The 20,051-nt window shown below is 41.5% G+C and overlaps 1 protein-coding gene across 2 annotated transcripts; it reads left to right on the forward strand.

The window, feature by feature from the left end:
- The first annotated feature begins 1,740 nt into the window (after positions 1–1,740).
- On the forward strand, positions 1,741–18,996 carry ASNS (asparagine synthetase (glutamine-hydrolyzing)). 2 transcript variants are annotated; one of them, XM_082047157.1, is made up of 12 exons: positions 1,741–1,833; positions 2,983–3,265; positions 5,599–5,836; positions 7,322–7,507; positions 7,839–7,940; positions 10,601–10,728; positions 11,509–11,635; positions 12,866–12,972; positions 13,321–13,421; positions 15,197–15,278; positions 15,544–15,699; positions 17,051–18,996. In XM_082047157.1, exons 2-12 carry the CDS (start codon positions 3,017–3,019, stop codon positions 17,258–17,260), a joined length of 1,686 nt encoding a protein of 561 aa, XP_081903283.1. In that variant the 5' UTR covers positions 1,741–1,833; positions 2,983–3,016; the 3' UTR covers positions 17,261–18,996. The 2 variants fall into 2 exon arrangements, with proteins under 2 accessions (XP_081903283.1, XP_081903284.1); XM_082047158.1 differs by lacking the exon at positions 1,741–1,833 and adding an exon at positions 1,887–1,984.
- Positions 18,997–20,051: the final 1,055 nt, after the last annotated feature.

Raw genomic sequence — 20,051 nt, forward strand, 5'->3', positions numbered from 1 at the left:
TTTGCAAATATAATAGGCCCAGGCAGGGTCTCTCAGCAAAGCATATTTTAATAACGATTTTGTAAGACCGGGGTGTTCTACCTAAAGGCAGGCACACCTAATAGGGCAAAAAGCCCCTGCTTATATCCCCCCAAAAATCCCAGCTGCAATTTCTGTCCCCTGTTCCCCATTGGTTGGGTACTTCAGGGTTTACAGACTACTCCAACACATACAATACCCTTCCCCTCATCAATCTATTTAAGTTATGGTACTTTGGCTACACTTCCCCTAAATTAACTTGTAAATACAGGTATCAGTATGTATACAGGTGTCAGTATATATTCCGGGAAGAGACTGGGTTTTACATTAAGAATTCATACTTCGATGTCTCTTGGTCCTTCCCCCCTGCTGGGATCAGGTGCCAGGTCCTCAGTTATGTAAAAACAATAGTTCTTCGTTAAATGTTCCTTACAGGCCTAAGCAGGCTCATCCAAAAATCTTTGTGCAGACAAAATAAATAAAGATGTAAAGAAAAGCTGTTTAAAAGAGTATCTGGAAAACAAAACAAAAACCACACACAATAACCCACAACACAAAACCAAACAAACACAAACCAACCCAGGTTAATGCAACATTTTTGTGTTATTTCTTGTAGCATTCCAAAATGCAGGGGCTGTGACATTTAGATATTGAGGGAGGGGAGAGAGACAAAAACAAAACCCAAAACAAGGCATTTCGCAGCACTACCACTGCTCTTCGGTGAGCAGTGACTCAGTGCCAATGCACGCACTTTCATTCTGCTCTTGCAGGCAGCGCAGAGCTCCCAGGACTGTACACATGGTGTCTGCAGGCTGCCCAACACATTGACTCTGCCAAGGCCAGTCCTGTGTCCAGGTGAAGCTCTGCTGAACAGAAACCTCCTACATCTCTTACTGATCAGTGCTGGACCCTGCTTCTCCTGCATAGGGCACTTCAAAACAGTTTTCTTTCTAAAACCTAAACATGTCCTTCTAATGGCTTCTTAAAGGTCCTTTTAAAATTCTACACAGACCACATTTATTGCCGACAGCCTGCATAACCTGAAGCACTTCACGCACAGCACTGCAGTTTTAACTGAGTCCACTAAAGTTAGCTATGAAAGTGCACTGCATGCAAATTACTGACGGCTCTCTTGAAGTATAGGTAGAGAATTAAGGTTTCTATTTAGCATTTCACATCCTAGTCTTCACTATTGAATTCCATTTACTTTAGCACTCTCAAAGGCAAAAAGGTAAAACTGTGCAATAATGAAGTTCAGGTAAGCATCAAAATTCTTTTCTACCCATAGCACCTATTAACCACGTTTTGCCCAGCAAAATCCTAAGTCCTCTGTAAATGCTTCCAAAGGTGTGAGCTTTGCAAGCACTCTCTCTGCCAAACCAAATAAAGCAGCTTGTAGGCAGCCACATGCAGGTGCCTGAGCTCTTTTCACTTTGCACAATACGAGGTACAACTCGGAAGATTTGCAGGGACAGGATTTCTGATGGCTGCAAGTTGCACTCATACGCCTGATGTGCCCAGCAATGCCTCGTAGCAGGTGCTTTTCTCCACGGCGGCCCAGGGGAGGTGACAAGGCCCGGGTTTCTCAGCCCCCTGCCGTAGGGCTCCCCGAGCCCGGCTTCCAAGCACAGGCCCTGGCCTGAGCTCCGCGGGCCCTGCCGGCACGGGATGCAGAAGCGCATGATGAAACTTCGCGGCGGGTTTCAACAGCAGCAGGCGGCGGGGGAGGAGCCGGCGCCGGCGGGAGCCGCCTTCCCCTTCATCAGCCGGCGCGGCGCGGGCGGCAGCTCTCTCTGCGCTAGCGGTCGGGACCGGGTAAGGCACCGGGGCGGGCGGCGGCTACTGGGCCGCGGGGCTGTGCCTGGCAGGGCTGGGCTGATCTGAGCAGGGCTGGCCGGGGACGCGGCAGCCTGGGCGAGCTCCGGCCTTCCGCCGCCCGTCCCGGCGCCCTCGCCTCGCCCCGCTGGTACGCACTGCCCCGGCTTGTGGGCGAGGGCGCGGCGGGCCCAGGGCGCGCTGCGGCTGCCGGAGGAAGAGGCCCGGGAAAGCGGGCGGGCGCGGACTGGAGCGCCTGTGAGAACGGGCCCGCGGGGCTGGCAGAAGCCGCCCCAGCCCGTGGGAGAGCACGGCACCATATGCTGGGGCGGAGCTCCCCGGCGCTATCGCCTGTGCCGGTGAGAGAGGCGTGGAGGGAGCAATGGTGCAGTGCTGTGCTCCTTGGCCTGCCTTTTGCAGCCCCGATGTCCCTGGAGCTGTAGGCTTGGTGGTTCTTAGAACCCTCACCCTAACTAATGGTAGAGGTGAGTTGAGTCTGGTGACCTCCAGGTCAAGTGATGGGCACTGAGGACTTCAGCCCCAAGCTGTAGTTAGGGTTAAGATCAGGGTTCAGGTTCCAAGAATCACCAAGCCTACAGCTCCGGGGACAGCAGGGCTCCAAAAGGCATGGCCAAGGAGCACAGTATTGTGCCAACACCGCACCCCACACCTTTCTTACCTGGGCCACCCGTGGCACTGGAGAAGTCCCACCTAAACCTACTGCCTTTCAGTTTGAAACCATTGCTCCTTGTCCTGTCACCACAGGCCCCAGTAAAAAGCCTCTTTCTTTCTTATAAGCCCCCATTTTATACCAAAAGGCCACAAACTGGAAGGACTGTTAATGTTTCTGCTGAGATGATGTTACTTAAAGAGATCATACCCTATGCCCAGTAATGATCTATTGTATTTGTGCTCTGTGGAAAAAATAATAGACAACCTTGGTGTACCTAAAGCTAAACTTAGGCCTAATTTCTTGCTGGCCAAAGGTGGCTTATTATATATTGGGCAAACAGCATTTTACCTGTGATGGTAAGATGCTGTTCTCTTGATCAGTCCTTTTGATAGTTAAGCAATTAACAGTCTGCATTTGTTAACTGTGCTTTCTAGGTGTCAGCTCTTGCTTATAATGGTCATGTCTTTGTTGAACAGGTTCTCCGCTTTCAGGTAGATCAGCAGCCTCATCATGTGCGGTATCTGGGCCCTGTTTGGGAGTGATGAGTGCCTTTCTGTCCAGTGTCTGAGTGCCATGAAGATAGCACACAGAGGTCCTGATGCCTTTCGTTTCGAGAACGTCAATGGATTCACCAACTGTTGTTTTGGCTTCCACCGCCTTGCGGTTGTTGATCAGTTGTATGGCATGCAGCCTATCCGGGTGAAGAAATTCCCATATCTGTGGCTGTGTTACAATGGAGAAATCTACAATTTCAAACAGGTAGGTGTTATACATGTCATGTGGCTTTTGTTATTTTATTTAAAAACTGGTGGATATTTGGAAAATGTTTAAAGCATGGTGGACTAGAATGTCAGGAAACTTTTAGAAAGTTATTAAATTATTAGTATTTAAAAAAAGTAAATTATCTTGATGAGCTGTGATTCTGTGGTGGCTTAGTTAACATACTTAGTCTTTAGTAATGAAAAATCAGGTTTTAATTGACAAGAAGGGCAATAAGTACTTGTATTTTTAGGTCTATTCATTTTAAAATAAAGATGCATTCTTCTTTATCTCTTGCGAAGGGAATTCCAGGCCTCTTTCTCCCCTTCTCTCTTTATAATGCAAATACTTCTAGACTGTCTTGCTCTTCAGTTATTTTGGGTTGTTCTCCAAGGTGTCAGTTATTGCATTTAATCTAGTTGGGATATGTCACTTATATTAATGTGTAGGATGCATGCTTATGTATTTACGTTAAAGCAACAAGCACTCCGGAGATGTTTCCAGTATGCCACCAAAGTCCTTAGTTGTCTGCAGCTTAGGGGAGGTGCTTTGTGGGTCTTTTGAGAGCCACCTGAGCAAGTCTCTTTGGCACAAAACAAGTAACAACTCTGTACTTGCTTCCTAAAGTGTCTGACTGTCCCTGATGTGTGTCATACTGCTGCTGAACATGGTCTGTGTTCCTCAGTCCCTGTGCTGAGATGTCCCTACTGCCTTTGTTACTTGTAAATGGAAGTGATTCAGATCATCCAAATTTGGTGTATAAAGCATCTTACAATTGTGACTGTTTCTGAATCGTGCTGAAATGGAATGCTTAAAATGAATCATAAACTGAGCGTGGTAGTATCAGAAACGTATGAATAATCTGAGCTGTCTTGGTACTTCTGACATCGCATTTTTCAAGTCAGAGTGAGGCTGCTGTGAGTGATATCAGTGACATCAGTAATGTCATTGGGAATTTGACCGAATAGGCAGGACATTTTTTTTCCCAATCTTTTAAGTATCTAGCTGTTTGAAATGTGAGATGCACTTTGCCCTGCAGTCCACGTGAAATATATTGTACCAGTAGTCTGTAACACTTGTTGTGTTTTGCATTGTGGTTTTACTGCTGTTGAAAGCAGTTGAAATTACTGTCAATTACACTACACACACAGTCCTAAGGGGAATTTAATTATGCAGAGTTTGCATTGTCATCAGCGGGAGTTTGTTCAGTTATTCTCACTACGTTATGTACCTTCTTTCTTTATAAAGAGACTTTTCTTTCAAGCTTGGAGCTGAAACCTACCTGGGAAAGAATAATTCATGAAACAGGTGTTATGTTTAGGGCAATTACTTAGTTATTCTGATATTGACTCAATTTTGATCCAAGTCAAGGATTAAGATCCAAGTCATTGATTAAGATTTGCCCTGTAAATAACAATTAAAACCAAAGATTTTAAATTAAAATGCTAAAGCATTGGTTTTGTGGGATTGCATGGCTTTTTAGTGTTTTATCGAAACCCTTTTTCTTCCTGTCTGGGAGATATTGAAAGGACGTTAAGAGTAGCACCACAAGAACATGAAGAATATTTGGTCTGAGTTAAGTCTGACAGCTAATTTATTCTTCCCCCATTTCATCTGCACAGGCAGAGTGAAAAGGTTAGTTTGAGGAACGGAGGAAGATTGGGCAGAAGGAAATTCTCTGTGCATAAAAAAAATCCAAAAACCACTAAACAAACAAACAAAAAACACACAACCCCCCCCCAATGCTGAGGAATTGCAGTGACTGCATAAGTAAACCAGAGTTTATTCCTGAAGTACTTTACTTTGCAGAGATGTTACCAGCGTGAATGTGTTTTGGGAAGGGTGTGGCTTATGTAAATGTCATTATTATCAGATAAGGATGTGGCCCCGAGTGGTTTGGGACTACAAAAAATGTTGCCTGTGGTTCTGGTTCTATTTTGAGTTGGATTTTTTTAAGCAGTGGGTGCCTGCTTCAGCCATTTGTCTGTGGGAGATGGGGAGGCCAGAGCTTCTGAAAACCAGGGTCATGGATTTGCAGTCTGACATCCTCAAATAGAAATGTATCTCTGAAAACCTGCCACAATTTGAATTGCTTAAGACTGCAGAGTCAATCTACATTGTCTGAGAGATGATCCTGGATCATATTTTGAATACAAAAGTATGATTTCCTTCTCTGGTGGAAATGTTTCTATAATGCTTGAACTGTGATTGCACAAGAAAAACCTTTTAGTTTTCCTATTAAACAATTACATGAATGGTGGTGTTTTTTCAACTAATAAGCAGTCAATGTTTGCAAATGCTTATTCGTGTTTTTCTCTATATTTTTTTCTCAGTTGCAGAAGCAGTTTGGATTTGAATATCAAACATTAGTGGATGGTGAGGTTATCCTTCATCTTTACAACAGAGGAGGAATAGAACAAACAGCATCCATGCTAGATGGTGTATTTGCTTTCATCCTTCTGGACACCACAAACAGAAAAGTGTTTCTGGCAAGAGATACCTATGGAGTCAGACCACTGTTTAAGGTGCTGACTGATGATGGATTTTTGGGTGTCTGTTCCGAGGCAAAAGGTAAAACCCATTGTGTTTAGTGCCTAAATTATCTTAGGGGTTGTTGTCAGAGACAAACTTCTTTGTTAGGCATTTCTTCTAAGTGTGAAGAGAAAGTGAGTTGTAAGTTCAGTAATAAGTGAACTATATTTAGTAGTGCAAGAACTACAAATCATTAAAACAAAAGCCACAGACAATAAAGCTTTAAGATATTTGGTTGTCTTTAATATATCTAAAATAACTTGCTTATATAGTTTTATAACTCTTTATGTTCTGGAATCATAGCACTATTGAGCCTAAGATATTTTATGTTGTCCCAAAGTTAAATGTAGTCTGTAGAGTTAGTCTAGTTTTATGCTATGATAAATTACATTAGAATTTGTTCCTGGTGTTTTATGGTGAACTGGGAAATAATGCCACAAGAACTAGTAAATCTGTAAAAGCCAAGAATTTTAAAACCCCACTGAAATTTCCTGCAGCACTGGGTAGTTTTTTACTGACACTTATGACTTTTTTTTCCATTGAGATGACACATCCACTACTGTCTCTTTTTTCTCCTTTTTTTTTTTTTTTTTTTTTTTAAATAATCATCTGTAGCCTTCAAACTTGCAGAAACAAATCCAAACAGTGCCAAAAGGGAGTTTATTGCCTAAAATACACTTGGCTAAAATTGACTTTCACAATTGCTTGTGTCTCTCTCGTTTACTGTACATCTATTTTATTATCAGACACCAATGTAGACTGACTCCTCTAACAGTAGTACTAAGTACCAGTACTAAGAGCTGCACCTTCTCTGCTTCTTGGGAAGGAGGAAGGGGAGTGAATATTTTAGGGACTGTGTCCTCTAACCATCCCGGTGAATTACTGGTCCCTGTCTAACAGTAATTCAGTATCTCTTTTGGGGTGTTCTTCAAGGGGCATCCAGCTGACCAGCAGGTGTGAAACATCCTCTTTCACAAGAGGAATGGAAATGAGCTTTGGCCCCAGGTTTGATTCTTAGCGTTCATTAGCAGCGCTCTAGGTCAGTCTGAAACCAGTGAGTTATGAAATCACTAAATCAGTGCTAATTAAGCAATCTCTTAAGTGATGTAGTTTTATTACAAACCCCTTGTTAGCTTGACTACACTTAAACACAAAATCAGTTATTAAATGTCTTTGGAATTCTCATAAACATATTACACCTTAACCTGGACATCATGTAGTCAGTTAGAAAAGTGCTTTTCTTAATGCTCACAGGAATCAATTACAGCTTGTCGTTTAGTAAAACTTACTGGCTTCCTTTCTCTGCTATCTGCCTCAGCTTGAGATGGCTCAAATTTATGTGTGCAACCTACCAGAAAAGGAATCACGCTTCAGCCAGGGCAGACTCAGGCTCAAAATGATACTTTTAAAAATCAAATTTAGGATCCGGAGAAGATATAGTTTTAGTATAGAGGCTGTTTGAGCGTAGTATGATTTAACCACCCTAAGTGAAAAACTCTTTTTTCTTCCCCATTTTATTTGTAGGACTTATCAACTTAAAGCATTCAACATCCTTATGTCCTAAAGTGGAACCGTTTCTCCCAGGTCATTATGAAGTGTTGGATTTAAAACCTTCTGGCAAGGTTGCATCAGTGGAATTAGTAAAGTTTCATAGCTATAAAGATGAACCACTCCATACTGCGTTTGATACAGTGGAAAATCTGCCTTCAGGTAGTACAGCAAAGTATTTGGTACTTATTCTGATTAAGAAGTGAAAATATTATAGTCTTTGATTGTAGAACTTGTATTAATTGTTTTTAAATTGCCATTAAAAAAAAAAAAAACAGCAAAAATGGAAGAACCTCTATAAGGTAGGAACTTGAGAATTGTTTTTGTTGGCTGTTGTGTACAAAGATACTTGAATTTGCGTGCCCTCATTACCAAAGGAAATTCAGACAAATATCTTTGTTTTTATAATTGGATAATCCACCAAATTCTAAGTAGCACTTCTTGGTGTGTGTGTGTTTTGTTTGATTTTTGTTTCCTCTTCTTTTCTGGACAGGTTTTGATCTTGAAACAGTGAAAAGCAACATCCGTATTCTGTTTGAAAATGCTGTTAGAAAACGTTTGATGGCTCACAGAAGGATTGGTTGCCTTTTGTCAGGCAAGTAGCAAGAATCACAATTCTTGTGTCTTCTCTCTCTTTTGCCCATCATCTACCAGTTAGAGGAAAGTATGCTGACTGCTCTGCTGTGATGTACTTGAAGTGATCTGAATCTTCATTTTTTTTGTGATCAGGTTTTCCAGTCTGCAAGTACCTTGCAAGTCTTAGGTTTTTCAGGTTTACTCTGGGATGGGATGTCTTGTTGAGACACTGACTGCTCTTGACCAAGAAAAATATACAATACTGTTAACTGAAAAATCACCCAATATGATCTTAAACGTGTAAGATTTATGCTTAGGTTGGCGTATGAAAATAAAATGTAATTATTACATTCACTGTGCACGGAGTGAGCATAGAAAAAGGCCTTGGCATGTTCAGCTAGCAGGGGGAACTGAAGTTCTTACTTGTCACCTTCTTTGCTTTAGCCTCTGTCCTAGAATGCCATTGATTCACCAAATTACAGGGGAGCACCTGGACCAAAATTATTTTCTACACTCTTTTTTCAGGTGATGTAACAGCTTGTGGTACAGGAAGTTGTTCAGTGAATTGGCTGTTACCAGATCAGTGTTACGGAGGTTCTTGACAGAAGAAAGGCCTTGTACCCATGGCACTGGCATCTTACTTACTGTGTTTTTGTAGCACTTTGTACTTGTGGTTACAGTTCTGATATCACAGAGTCACAGAATAGTTTGGGTGGGAAGGGACCTTCAGAACTCATCTAGTCCAACCCCTTGCAATGAGCAGGGATATCTTCAACCAGATCAGGTTGCTCAGAGCCCCCCGCAGCGTGGCCTTGGATATCTCCAGGGATGGGGCATCTACCACCTCTCTGGGCAACCTGGGCCAGGGTTTTACCACTCACTGTAAAAAATTTCTTCCTCATGTCTAGTGTGAATCTCCCTCCTTTAGTTTAAAACCATTACCCCTTGTCCTGTCACAACAGGCCCTGCTAAAAAGTCTGTCCTCGTCTTTTGTATAGGCCCCTTTTAAGTACTGAAAGGCTGCTATAAGGTCTCCTTGGAGCCTTCTCCAGGCTGAACAACCTCAACTCTCTCAGCCTGTCCTTGTAGGAGAGTTGCTCCAGCCCTCTGATCATTTTTGTGCCCCTCCTCTGGCCCCTCTCCAACAGCTCCATGTCTTTCCTGTACTGAGGGCTCTGGAACTGGATGCAGGACTCCAGGTGGGGTCTCACCAGAGCAGAGTAGGTGGACAGAATTACCTCCCTCGACCTGCTGGTCACGTTCCTTTTGATGCAGCCCAAGATATGTTTGGCTTTGTACATCAGTAGTTACACTCATTTATCATGAACCCTATTAAATGTGAATTTCAATGAGACAGAAGTGACTGTGAGATACCGTTGGACCATTTCCTTGCTGTGGCATCATAAAAAGCAGGATGGAGATAAATGAAACAGGGAGATACGCAGAGTTGGAAGATCCCAAAAAGCCTGTTCTAAACCGAAATTTCAGATATCAAATTAGAAGGCAGTCAGCAGCTCCACAGATGTACATGTAGAATGTTTTAGTAGCAAAACTAAGTGCCCTTGCTGGTATAATACCAGAGTATCTCAGCGGTTCACAATTTTGAATATGTTTGTTGGAGAAGTGCTTTTGTTTCCAGTCACAGGGGGAGGTCTGCAAATTCACAGTGGAAACTCAGGATTTGATTTTCCCAATAGCCACGTTGTAAGCACTCAGTTTGATTTCTGTACCCTCTTTTTCTCAGACTTTGTGTGTAATTTGTACAGAAGGTTACAAGGTAACATGCCCCAAAAGATTAGGATGGGAATGGATGCTAATGAACTCAGCTGAAAAACCACATGCAGACTGTAGGAAACAAAGAGGATTTTGCCTGTTGTTTGTCAGAACTGCAGGCAGGTGTGAGAGAACAGGTACTGTGTTTTGCTCAGTTCTTCAGAAGGGAGCAGCAAGTAGAACTAGTCAAGGATTAGCATAATTAGCTCTTGAGACTGAGAAGGTGGAGCCTTAGAGTACATCTGGGCACCTTGTGCTTCTGTTGATTTCTTCTTTGTTTGTTTTCCAGATTCTTCAAATCCTTCCACTCTCCTCCTCTGAGAATTAAGAGAAAAAATAAGAATGTCACTAGTGAACCTTTTCACTTTAAAGTGACGTTTAAAAATTAATTCATTCAAAATGTGGGAAACACACTTTTAAAAAATGATTGGAGAAGAGTGCAATCCTTACAGTAAACATTCTGTTCTTTTACTTAATTCTTTTTTACTCAACCAGCAAACAAAAAAAATGTACATAGTTCTGTCAGTAGAGTATCAAATGTGTAGGTAAGAAGGGGGTAGAGAGCAGCTTTGAAATGGACAATAAATCCTGTTATAGCAGAATCAAGAAGGAGTGTGTTCTGTAGTGGTGTGCTGTTTTCAGAACACTGTGTGTGTATCGTAAAGAAGGATTTCCACTGGTGCTTCTGATACCCAGAGTATCTGTTACTGAAGGTGTTCCACTGAAGTTGCCTGATTCTCTTGTTAAGCAGAGGTAAACTTGCACTTGTACAGGAAGTATCTTGGATTCATGTGGCTTAAAAATGAAGCCCACTCATGAGATTCTGTTATCTAGATTCAGTGTCCTTAAGGGGCAACCAAAAACAATCAGTCAGACACCTAACCAACTGATTTGTTTTGTTGGCAGGGGGCTTAGATTCCAGCTTGGTCGCAGCTGTTCTTCTGAAACTGATGAAAGAAATCAACATTAATTATCCATTACAAACCTTTGCAATTGGAATGGAAAACAGCCCCGACTTACTGGCTGCCAGAAAGGTACAGTAAGCCTTACTTTTAGTTTGTTCTGAGCTGCTGATTGCTAAACAGTATATATTAATGGTGCTACCTTCATACTATGATATTAATAGTAATACTGAATATTGATGTATTGCTGTGATGTAAATCAGTTTGCAGGAGACTGTTTAGTACAACATCTGCTGCTTAGCAGCAGATCTTACAAAAGAGATAATTGAGTCTTACCTGTTTTCTCTTACATTTGAAAGACTTTCATGACAGCCTACCATTACATTGTTACCAAAAGGATGGTACTTTGCAGTTGTCTCAATTCTGCCTCTGGGTTTTAGGGTAAATCTCCATGCTATGGTTCCTATGCTACGGCATTTGTATTCATGTTAAATATTGTAAGTTAATCGCCAGTTTACAGAATTCAGAGCCTTGTGCAAAATGGCGTATAGGGTACCCCTTAGATAGCCAGGCTGTCATGTCTTTAGAGCTGTTTTTTCTCTTTGGGGCAAGTATCCAGAGTATGTAGAGCCTCTATAGATTCTGTTTGGCTTTGGGCAAGCAACTAGATGGCCTCTTGTAGTCACGATTGAACACGGTAATTAGGGAGAGTATGTTCCCTCTGGTGAATGTCACACTGCAAGTCAGAGAGGCTGCTATAGTACTCTCTTTTCTTGGCCTAATGTCATATGATTTTCACTGTGGCAGAAGAGAGCTGGTGCTTTCACTCATTGTGTGTGTTATCAACGCAATGTGTGTTTAAAATATGTTTTAATTTAAAAGTGTTACATTATTGTGACCTTTTACAAACAGGTGGCAGCACATATAGGCAGTGAACATCATGAAGTAATATTTAATTCCGAAGAGGGAATTCAGGCAATAGAGGATGTTATCTTCTCCTTGGAAACCTATGATATAACAACAGTAAGAGCTTCAATTGGTAAGTTTTTTTGTTAATAGCCATCTTTGCTTTATATCACCAGAACAGAATTTTATGGAAAATCACGTAGTCATCTGCTAGATCTTTTAGCTGCCACAGAACCTGGGAACTGGGACTCCCAAGTTCTGCTTCCTGGTCTTGTCTGTGATTCCACACTGAGGCAAAACCAGTTACTAGTTTCAAAGTGACCAACTGCACAAAGCAATTGTCAAGAGCTGTTTCTGAAGCTTTGGGAGGAGAAGCAAAATTTATATGAAGAAGAAACATTAGATCTACAGGTCCAGGTTTTCTACTCTCATAAATATGAACCTTGGAAGAAGGGGGAAAATATAAAGGTTATCTGAGATATGATATGATATGATATGAATGATATGATAGCAAACTAATTATGATTACTCTATTCCTTTTATGATTTTAATACTAAAATGGGGTATTTTTTGTCACTCTCAAGTAATACGTGCACTCAATCTAGTTTGACTTCTTATAATATATGTTTGATTCTGAGAAATGAAGGAAGTCTCCAGCAGCTCCTTACAAAGGGTTGTCAACCTGATAGAATGAAAATGCCCTAATCCAATGTGATGACCTGTGTAATGCCACTTATGACATTTTACTCAATCTTATGTCAGCCTAAAACATTGTAGAAAAGTTTATAAGCCAAATAGGCAACACAGTTTTGAAAATCCAGGTCCCTGCGTGTAATTTGGTACCTGAAGGTAGGACTTCAGAATGTGAAGTGTTGAAAGTGTTTCTTTAAAAAATAAAACCAGTTTTTCATCTGTAATTTTTCTTTGTGATTGCGGCTTAGTATGAAAAGTAATGGACTAGATCCTTTTCATTAGATCTCTTGTTATAAAAGCATATCTTTTGAAAAGATGTAATGAGGGGAAGGCATAATTCTGATTAATAAATAATTATTTAATCTGCTCACATACACACAAACAAAAAGACAAACAAAAAAACCACGCAAAAACCCCCAAACAAACAAAACCACACACACACAAAAATACAAAACAAAAGCCCCACACACCTGAAAAAAGGGCTTCATGCAATTCAACCCACAATGCCAGAGAGTTAAGCAGCAACTTTTGCTGGTACTTTTGTTCTTCAAAGCTAGAAGGTTTGTTCAGGACTGTGCTGTAATTAATCATGTGCTTAATTTAAGACTAGCTGTATAGAGCATCATACATGTTGCTGGATTTTAATAACTTTTTTTTTTTTTTTTTTAAGGTATGTATCTTGTCTCCAAATATATACGGAAGAAAACAGACAGTGTGGTCATTTTTTCAGGAGAAGGATCGGATGAGCTGACACAAGGATATATATATTTCCATAAGGTAAATATATTCACTATACAGAAAGTCCTTGAGCTGCTTGTTCTCCCCTTCAACAGAAAATCTCTCCTGAGATTTCAAGGCATGAAGTTTGAGGGCTGTCGTAGCTGTATATTTGGTGAGAATTTCTCCTGAGATGGCATAAGATCCAAGGGATTCAATATAATCACTTGGAAAAGAACTTTTTTTTTAAACTTCAAAATTCCTGAGACTATTATTTTTTGTATGTGGTCTTTTCTAGTTCTGAGATTACTCAGGGATCGTTACAGTTCAACCACCAGACAGCAAGTAACAGTTCCCTTGGTGCAGCCGTGTTATATTTGTGTGCTACATGCATATGTCTGGTTACAGGCACCGTCTCCTGAAGAAGCTGCAGAAGAGAGCGAGAGGCTTCTGAAGGAGCTCTACCTGTTCGATGTACTCCGTGCGGACAGAACTACTGCAGCACACGGGTAAAACATGGTCTCTTGGATGCTGAGGACTTGTGTGGTTTAAAAGATGTTCAAGCGGTGTTTCCCTGGGGCTCAGTACTGGGGTCAGTTCTGTTTAATCTCTTTATCAATGATCTGGGGATTGAGTGTACCCTCAGTAAGCTTGCAGACAACACCAAGTTGGGTGGGAGTGTTGATCTGCTAGAGGGTGGGAGGGCCACACAGAGGGATCTGGATCGTTGGGCTGAGACCAGTTGTGTGAGGTTTAACAAGGCCAAGTGCTGGGTCCTGCACTTGGGTCACAACAACCCCAGGCAGTGCTACAGGCTCGGGGAAGAGTGGCTGGAAAGCTGCCTCGCAGAGAGGGATCCGGGGATGCTGATTGACAGCAGCTGAACATGAGCCAGCAGTGTGCCCAGGTGGCCAAAAAGGCCAACAGCACCCTGGCTTGTATCAGGAATAGAATAGACTATTTCAGTTAGAAGGGACCTACAGTGATTATCTAGTCCAACTGCATGACCAATTCAGGGCTGACCAAAAGCTAAAGCATGTTATGAAGGGCATTGTCCAAATGCTTCTTAAACACTGACAGGCTAGGGGCATTGACCACCTCTTTGGGAAGCCTGTTCCAGTGTTTGACCACCCTGTTGGTAAATAAATGCTTCCTAATTCCCAGTGGAAACCTCCCCTGGTGCAGCTTTGAACCATTCCCATGTCTCCTGTCACTGGATACCAGGAGAAGCATTCAGCACTTCAATCTCCATGTCCCTTCCTCAGGAAGCTGTAGAGAGCCATGAGGTCTCCTTTTCTCCAAGCCAGACAAGCCCAAAGCCCTCAGCTGCTCCTTATAGGACATTCCTTCCAGCCCTTTCAACAGATTTGTTGCCCTCCTCTGGACACATTCAAGGACCTGAACATCTTTTTTAACTTGTGTGGCCCAAAACTGCACACAATACTCGAGGTGAGGCTGCCCCAGCACTGAATACAGGTAGATAATCACCTCTCTGACCGTCTGGTGATGCTTGGTTTGATGCCCCCCAGGATGCGGTTTGCCCCCTCAGCTGCCAGGGCTCGCTGCTGCCTCATATTGAGCCGCTGCAACCCAGCACCTCTGACCCTTCTCTGCAGGGCTGCTCTCCAGTTGCTCTTCTCCCAGTTTATACTTGTGCTCGACATTGCTCCATCCAAGGCGCAGAATCCTATTTTGCCTTGTTAAATTTCATCCCATTAATCATAGCCTGATGCTCCAGTCCAAAGCCCAATCTAGATCCCTCTGCAAGGGCTCCTGTCCCTTAAGAGAGTCAACAGCAAAAGCTGCAGGACCACTAATCAATAACTTAATGGTGTCTTAAATGTGAATTTCAGAAATTACAGCAGAAATTGTTACTTGGTTCTGTGACATCTTTACAAACACTGATGCAAATCTCAGTGAGCAACTTTGTAGTTCTCTGGGGGCAACAGGATTTTTTTTTTTCAATGTGTTTTTGTCTATATGGGACATTGGTTGTTGCAAGTCCTGCAGGACTGTAGTCTTTAAATTCATTGTATTAGAAGATGTCCAGCAGATGGCATTATAAATCATCTTTATTTGATCTATGCTGACCATACACTTAGCCTTCCAAACTGATGAACTGAATGGCAATAGTCATGAATATGCAAGTGAAACTTCTTCTAAGTAAAAGCAGAAAACCTTGTGTTTGCCTGAAAGACAGGGAAAGCTTGATTGTTATCGAACTTGTAAATAGATGACTTGTTGGATTAATTCAGTATCTCTTCTGTTTATTTCCCCTGTTTAGTCTTGAACTGAGAGTCCCATTTTTGGATCATAGGTTCACTTCTTATTATTTATCTCTACCAGCAGAACTGAGAATCCCAAAGGTATGTAAAACTAGGGCTGTACCCAAGTGTAAGCTTACAAATTAGCTGATTCATGTTCTAAGCATGACCGAATTGCCTGAATTCAATGGTTAAGTCCTCTACCCGAAGTCAAGCATGCTCTTAAATGTCTTGCTGGATTGTTGGACTACTGGGAACCATTTTCTGACTAGACCTTCTGAAAGGGAATAATTTCTTACATTTTAAAGCCAGATCTTTGTACTGCATTTCCTGAGACTCACAACATTGTTTCTTGTTCTGCAAACAGAATGGAATTGAAAAATACCTTTTAAGACAGTCCTTTGAAGATTCTAACTTGCTTCCCAAAGAAATCCTCTGGAGACCCAAAGAAGCTTTCAGTGATGGTATAGCATCAGTAAAGAAGTCCTGGTTTTCTATTCTTCAGGACTATATTGATCAACAGGTAGAATTATCACTTTTTTTTTCGTCTTTCATGTTAAGGTGTCTTAGATATGGCTGCCAGTGGGAGGCAGCTCACATGCTTAGCTGGGAGAATAAATTTGGGTATGACAGTAACTTGAGCTTCAAGGTGGAGGAGCAAGATAAACTTCAGTCAACGATCTTCTAGCTGTCTGAGTTGGTAAAACACACTTGAAATCCTAGATACAAAGAAATGCTAGAGCCTGACAGAAATTACTGTGTAAGGAAATGAACATAATTTAAGTATCTGGATTGCAAATTAAATTGTGTGTCAGCAAACACAATTTCAAGGTTACACGTAAAGCAGCTGCTTCAGCTGAAGACACTTGCATGAACTTACTCTGCAGCTGAGTAACACCATAATGACTTTATAATGTCCTTTCTTGTTTATGTCATTTTTTTTTTTTTTCCCCAGCCATGCCTAGCTAACCCTTTTTGCTTTTTAAAACCTCTACTTGCATTGCTAGCCAATGAAGACTTACAGCATTCTGGCTTTGGACAAAGTATAATAATCTCTGGTGTACACAGATAGTTCAATCATCAAGAGGAAGCAATAACACCCAATTTACACCAGAGCTCTGTTTTACAGAAAGATGTGTATTCTGGCCTGTGGATGAGTGCTTATCCGTCCTACCACCAACTGCTTGTTTTGCATTTTCTTTCTCTATATCCACAGGCAAGAAAGTAGTTGGGTCAGGCAACAGTGTTGTGATGCATGTACTGAGCCTGTGTTGGTGTAGTTAGGGCAAATTTATTTTGTGGCTGTGGGGAGGTAGACAGCTGGTTGGCAGTGGAAGTGAGCTGCTTCCCAAGTTGTCTCAGCTGGTGCAACTGTTCATCCTCCCTTTCTTAGCCAACTTAGCAACTGCAGGTGTTTTTGCCTCTGCATCCCAGGTCTTTTGTTGCTAAGACCTTGGCTATACAAGCAGAGTCAACAGGTCTCTGGGGGTTGGGAAGAAAAAAAAAAAAGGAAGGCACTGACATGGCAGAAACACTGCTTGAAGTTGTTCCAGTTGATTCGTAGCAAAGAGAAGGATAGGAAAGAAGTTTTTGTGAGCTTACTAGCAAAGGTGATTGTAACCCAAAGAGAAATGGACTTCACATATAATGCAGAGAGAAATATTAACAGCACTGGAAATATAGTTACGTATTCATAAAGGTCAAGGAAGCCTGTGACAAAAATTCACCTGTGAGAAACCTCTTCCTCTAGAAGAGACATTTTTTAAACGTATGGCCATTCAGCGGCTGGTGAATCCTTGTATGTCTTTAACTTCGGCAAATTGACTTGTGAAAGTTAAATGTATTTACAGCTTGAGTTTTGCTTATGTCTGTAGGTTGATGACCTTTTGCTGGAAAAGGCAGCGGAGAAGTATCCTTTCAATCCTCCTAAAACAAAAGAAAGTTATTACTACCGCCAGATCTTTGAAAAGCACTACCCAGGGAGAAGCAGCTGGCTGCCCCACTACTGGATGCCAAGATGGGTTAAAGCTACTGATCCTTCTGCTCGCACGTTGAAACATTACAAGTCGGCTACCCAAGAATAGGCTGTTGAAACGATCCCCCAAATAGAAGTGCTGCAAGCAATTTGCATGCACTCTGCTTTAAGAAAAAACAAATTATACAAACCTGAAGCTTAAGTGGTCTTTAAGATGCATTTTGACAACACTATTGGAAATAAGAGCTTTCTGTGGTTAGTGTACTATTAAACATTCATTCTGCTGTACCAAAACTTTGTAATTCATGGAAAAATACTTTATGGACAAGGATCTGCCTTATTTGGCAGCTCTGTTCCTTATGTGACCTTGATTGTATTCATTTGCCTTGCAATCATTTCATATGTTTTAGCGTGAGCTCTGTTTTGAGGACTTGAATTAGGTTAGGTGATGCAGACTGCTGCAGACCTTACGAGCAAAGGGGAATTTGACCCTCACTATGTGATGATTGGTGTTCCTGGCTGTGGGATTTGGATAGTCTGTCTGTATTGTTCTGTTCTGAATGTCTTTCTAAGCATTCCTGAGAACCTTGTTCTGGTTTTCAAAAGATATGTAGATATTAATAGTTATGCAGAGACGCTTACTAGCGTTTATAATAGTGATGGTGATGGGTGTTACTTAAATGAATGGAAGTCTTATTTGGTACTGTAAAGCGACCAGTTGGCTGGTTTGAATCTTGTAAATATACTAGCAGTCAAAAGATATTGTGACTGTTATCAAAGAGCAGAACAGACAAGAGAAGCTGAGTTATGTCTTTGTTTCTAACTCAGGGTCTTCAATTTTTAAGCATAATTGTTATTCTTGAAAATAGAGTGTTACCCAGGTGAGTTGTATCAGTCTGATGGAAGTTGCATGGCTACATGTTTTAAGAAATTTTTCACTTATTGTTGGAGTTTTTCCATCTGTATGATGAAAAAGTAGACAGTGTTGCTGTTCAACTGCGTGTGGCCAACTGTGTGGTGATTTTAGTCAGAAAAAGCATTGTTGAAGACAATGGGATCAGGCACCTTGCTTGGAAAAATGGAAAAAAAGGCTTCTTCAGAATCCACAAGAAGTTCTAATACCCTTCTGAAAAATGACTTTTTACCCAGAACAACTTTTTATTAACTACTTAGGCATGAAGTTGCTTTTTTGAAGGTAACTTAAACATAAAGGTGATCAAAAATATATGTGTGCTGCGGGTTGGCTTGATTAGCATCATGCGCTTTTTGAAGACAGAATTCTAGTTTCTTGTCATTCTTCACTAGGAAACCAAAGCAAATTGTTATTTAAAAGATAAAATATAAGCAATTCTGATTTAAAACCTTCATAAAATGGCTGATTGTCTATTTATTACTCCTTTCTGATCCTGCCTTTGAATCTGTATTCCAGAAACCTTACTGAACCTCTCTGTGGTACCAGGGAGCCCAGAAAATGTCCAGGTATGGCCAGTACTGGCCAGATTTTGACATGAGCTTGCACATACTAGTTATTTATTCGTATATGATGAATAAGGTAATATGCTCCTGGAGCCTTCTTTACTTAAGGACCATGCGCTTGTCTTTTTGCATTTCTTTGAAGCAGTAAAGATGTGCATCATCTACAAGGTGATGCTAATTTAATTGTCTTCACCAAAATTTAAAAAAAGAAAGCTGGAAAGCTGGGTTGCAGGAACCCATGTTTGATTTGCTCTGGAAGCTAATTACTCAATGAGTTTTATAATTTTATTCAGATTTGCAGTTAACATCAATCAAGGTTGTCAGGTTTCTCCACTCAGAACTGAGGTAAAATATGGTAAATTGTGGTTAAAAATAAAATACCAAAAAATTATACTGACACTTTGGGTGGCTGGACTTAGTCTTGTGTTCGGACAGACTTAATGTATGACATCAGTAAATGAGAGATGAAATGTGCAAGGATATTTAATCAAGGTAAACCTGTGTTTGAGCTGGCTGTTGAACAATCAACCCAAAGGAGAGTGGGGCTGAAGTGCAGAACCTGCCTTTCCCTATCATGAGGTAAGCTGTGTGTTCATCAGTGACTTTCCTGGGGGTAGCCAAGCACAAACATCACCTGTAGGATGGCTGTTATGCAGTAGCCATTCTGCTGGAATTTCAGGACCTATTGGTTTTCGTTTACAGATGAATTAATACATTGTAGTCAACTATAAGGACTGCAATTAGGAAAGTTTTAAAAGGCTTTGAATGAGCCTGACTCTGGGTGCAGGTAATGCACAGTTTTATGATTTTTATTTTCATTTAAATTTAGCGACTACATTTTTATTTACAAAGCTAGTTGCTATGGGAGGTGTTACATATAAACAGGGTTTGTCCATGGGACTTTTTTAAGATTTGTTTGTGGTATCTCACCTACCCCTTTCCATAATGCCATTTTCCATCTTAGAGTTGCCTGGAAAATCTTCCAAAAAGGGAAATCTAGCTGGGCAGCTAGTTTTTCTTGCCCTGTATGTTTAAGTTTGAATCTCTCAAGCGTCCCATGGGCCACAGCGGCAGATGCTGATGGTGCACTGGGATCCACCCAGCACTGGTGTTTCTCCAGGCGAGGCTGTGGCTGGCTCAGCTCTGCAGTCCCGCAGCTCTGCCACTTGCGCTGCATGCTGCTCCTCACAGCCCGTGTCCCAGGGCGCCGAGAGCAGACAGGCTTGCTCCAGCAGGCCAAAAAGAGCATCCCAAAGTTTGAATTTGGGTCAGGAGGTTTCTTCTCGGGATGATTTTTTTAATTATTATTTCTTTTTCCTAGCCAGCAGATGGCAGCCGCTGTTAGCATGTCCGTGCAAACGAGCTCTTCATCCCAAGGCCAGACTGCTTTCCATCTCTCTCTCCTTGTGCCTTTAGCCTCTTCC

Source organism: Streptopelia decaocto, assembly GCF_964273445.1.
Source record: "Streptopelia decaocto genome assembly, chromosome: 2".
NCBI lineage: Eukaryota > Metazoa > Chordata > Aves > Columbiformes > Columbidae > Streptopelia > Streptopelia decaocto.

Coding starts and splice junctions, on each gene's coding strand:
- ASNS (XM_082047157.1), top strand. CDS start 3,017: ATGTGCGGTATCTGGGCCCTGTTTGGGAGTGATGAGTGCCTTTCTGTC. Junction 7,508..7,838: donor AGTGGAAAATCTGCCTTCAG/GTAGTACAGCAA, acceptor TTTTCTGGACAG/GTTTTGATCTTGAAACAGTG. Junction 10,729..11,508: donor ACTTACTGGCTGCCAGAAAG/GTACAGTAAGCC, acceptor TTTTACAAACAG/GTGGCAGCACATATAGGCAG.